Below are 2,701 nucleotides of genomic sequence, written 5' to 3'. Positions count from 1 at the left end.
TTCGTCTCAGGATCAACATGGAGGAGGTAAATCACGGACGACTATTAACCTTTGGAATAATAACTAGCACATAAGTAAGATATTTATCTCAGTTTTGTCGAAATTTGAACCCCAGATCTCATGATGACAACCCATCATATGTTAAGACAGTAATTATGTTTAATTATAAGTAGTTTTAAATAAATTTTTTATAAATACTATGCAATTATAATATAAATATTATTAAATTCTAGAGCCGACGTTTATGACCGATTTAATTTGTCAAATCGTTTGCCTTTCAGCTTAAGCCTGGTAAGATTGAGCCTAGCTACCGTCTTTGACTAGTTAGTGATCAATTTAATTAGTCAAGAGGAGAATGGACAATAGGCATGAACAATCCACGAGACGAGAATAGAGATACAATCCGACAAAACTAAATTCATTTTCATTCTATTAATTTTAGATCTAGTAAAAAAACGAAAATAATCTAAATTCCAATTCCTCTAGAACGAAGTATTCCACTAGCAAATTAAGTGTCTCGAATAAGTGTGCCCGGAAATAAGCCATGAGTCAATGCTATGTAGCTGGCAGTTGTCCATCACCCATCGCCACCTTAATTTCTATACCTTTCAATGGAGGGCTAGTCAGTGTGTGCACACCACGATTCCTATAAATAGGGGCTCCATTCCTTCCACCTTGCCACCCATTCCAATATCGAACAAGCTTAGAGAAGCAACAATGGCAGTGTTAGCGTCCATAGTTGTTTATTCCTGCATGGCCCTCTGCCTGATGAGCGATGCAGTAGCAGCTCAGCTCAGAGTGGGCTTCTACTCCCAAACCTGCCCTACCGCCGAAACCCTCATCAGGCAAACCTTCAATGACGCTGTCCAGCAGACTGACGACATCGGCGCTGACCTTCTCCGGATGCATTTCCACGACTGCTTTGTCAGAGTCAGTATATATATCGATCGATATACTGCATATCGATCGAAGCTTCGTTGCCCTGTCTGAATTAATGTTATACTTAAGTTTCTGATCGTATTCAATTGATGGAGCAGGGGTGTGATGGATCGGTTCTCATAGCTTCGGCGAACGGGAACACGGCGGAGAAGGACGCGGAGATCAACCAAACCATCGAGGAAGAAGCGTTCCAAGTCGTCGATAATGCAAAGGCGAAGCTGGAAGCTGCCTGCCCCGGCGTTGTCTCCTGCGCCGACATTCTCGCTTTCATTGCCCGAGACAGCGTTGCACACGTAAGTATATATATACATATATAATTAAAGCATGCATTTGCTAGCTCGATCAATCTCTTGATGTTTAAATGTATATACATATATTTTGGAGAGTAAAGGATTAATGTAATATGCGATTGCAGTATGGAGGAGGTTTCTACGATGTTCCTGGTGGAAGAAGAGACGGGAGGATTTCGTTGGCAAGCGACACGTCGGAGCTCCCTGGCCCCGATCTCCGACTAGTTCAACTCACTCAAATCTTCGCCAGGAAAGGGTTGACCCAATCCGACATGATCACCCTCTCAGGTATTGATTAGTAGTCGCTAATAATTGTATAATTAATTTGAAGAATTAATAAATGTTATATTGTTTTGAGTTAATTTTGTATATGTTTAATCGGTCAGGAGCACACACCATTGGCATTGCTCACTGCCCTGCCTTCACCAGCAGGCTTTATAACTTCAGCAGCAGCTCGGCAGTCGACCCGACGCTGGACCCCGCGTACGCGGTTCAGCTGCAGCAGCAATGCCCGACGGCGGGAAGCAACACCGAGGTGCCGATGGACCCGCCGAGCGAGCTCGGGTTCGACAACAGCTACTACCAGGGCATCTTGAGGCACAGGGGGCTGTTCACGTCGGACCAGACGCTGGTGTCGACGCCGGCGGCGGCGGCGCAGGTAAACCTGTTCGCGAGCAACTCGGCCGTCTTCACGAGTAGCTTTGCGCTGGCGATGGTGAGGATGGGCAGCATCGGCGTGCTGACCGGGAGCAACGGAGAGATACGCACCAACTGCAGAGTGCCCAACTGAATCGAGTTGACTTTTATATAACTGCTGGTATCTTTCTTTATATGAATAAAAATGCCACACCAACAGGGGTGTGTGGTGCTGTAACACAAAAATATTTAAAAGAATAAATAAGATGGTTAAGTTTGAATGTTAAGCAGAAATTAATATTTAAAAGTTTATGTGGGTATATATCTTACGCTTCGAATTTATCTCAATCAAAGGGTAATGTCTTCTACCCCAAGTGTCTTGGCATTATGTATTCAACCATGGGTTCACAGAATCTCAAACCTTAACCTTATCGATTCACGATTTAGATTGTCAGTTACGATTTAATTCACAGCTCATGACTATTTAAATTATTATTTATATATTTTTAACATATTAGAAAATTTATAAATGTGTGAAATACAAATAAAAATAAAATAAAACTATGTAATCATTTAAGTTGCCTATTTATCTAGGCAGAGTACAAAGAAATTAAAATCTTGTAATTCGTTAGTGTTCCTCTTTCGGTATTGAAATCTTCTACTCTGTCCTCTGAATATTATACATTTTTAATTATTTTTATAACTTTTGTTCAATCATCGAATAATATTTGAGTTTTTAAAAAGTCGAGAGTCAAAAGTAAATAAAAAATAATATTACACTGAACCTTCAACCATCTCCTTTTTCGATGCCAATAATTTCTTTTATCAAATATTTA

The 2,701-nt window shown here is 40.9% G+C and overlaps 1 protein-coding gene across 1 annotated transcript; it reads left to right on the top strand.

Moving 5' to 3' along the window:
- Positions 1-687: 687 nt before the first annotated feature.
- LOC121973496 (peroxidase 5-like) lies at positions 688-2,137 on the top strand. Its single transcript, XM_042524911.1, has 4 exons — positions 688-930; positions 1,038-1,232; positions 1,355-1,517; positions 1,616-2,137. The coding sequence occupies exons 1-4, from the start codon at positions 718-720 to the stop codon at positions 2,017-2,019; spliced, it is 975 nt and encodes a 324-aa protein (XP_042380845.1). The 5' UTR covers positions 688-717; the 3' UTR covers positions 2,020-2,137.
- The last annotated feature ends 564 nt before the right edge of the window (positions 2,138-2,701 follow it).

Source organism: Zingiber officinale, chromosome 4A (assembly GCF_018446385.1).
Source record: "Zingiber officinale cultivar Zhangliang chromosome 4A, Zo_v1.1, whole genome shotgun sequence".
NCBI lineage: Eukaryota > Viridiplantae > Streptophyta > Magnoliopsida > Zingiberales > Zingiberaceae > Zingiber > Zingiber officinale.
The sequence above is the reverse complement of the archived record's forward strand: the minus strand, read 5'-3'. Positions and strand labels throughout refer to the sequence as shown.

Excerpts from the sequence above, each read along its gene's own strand:
- LOC121973496 (XM_042524911.1), top strand. The coding sequence starts at position 718 with ATGGCAGTGTTAGCGTCCATAGTTGTTTATTCCTGCATGGCCCTCTGC. Across the intron at positions 931-1,037 it reads TCCACGACTGCTTTGTCAGA|GGGTGTGATGGATCGGTTCT; the intron begins GTCAGTATATAT and ends TTGATGGAGCAG. Across the intron at positions 1,233-1,354 it reads CCCGAGACAGCGTTGCACAC|TATGGAGGAGGTTTCTACGA; the intron begins GTAAGTATATAT and ends ATGCGATTGCAG.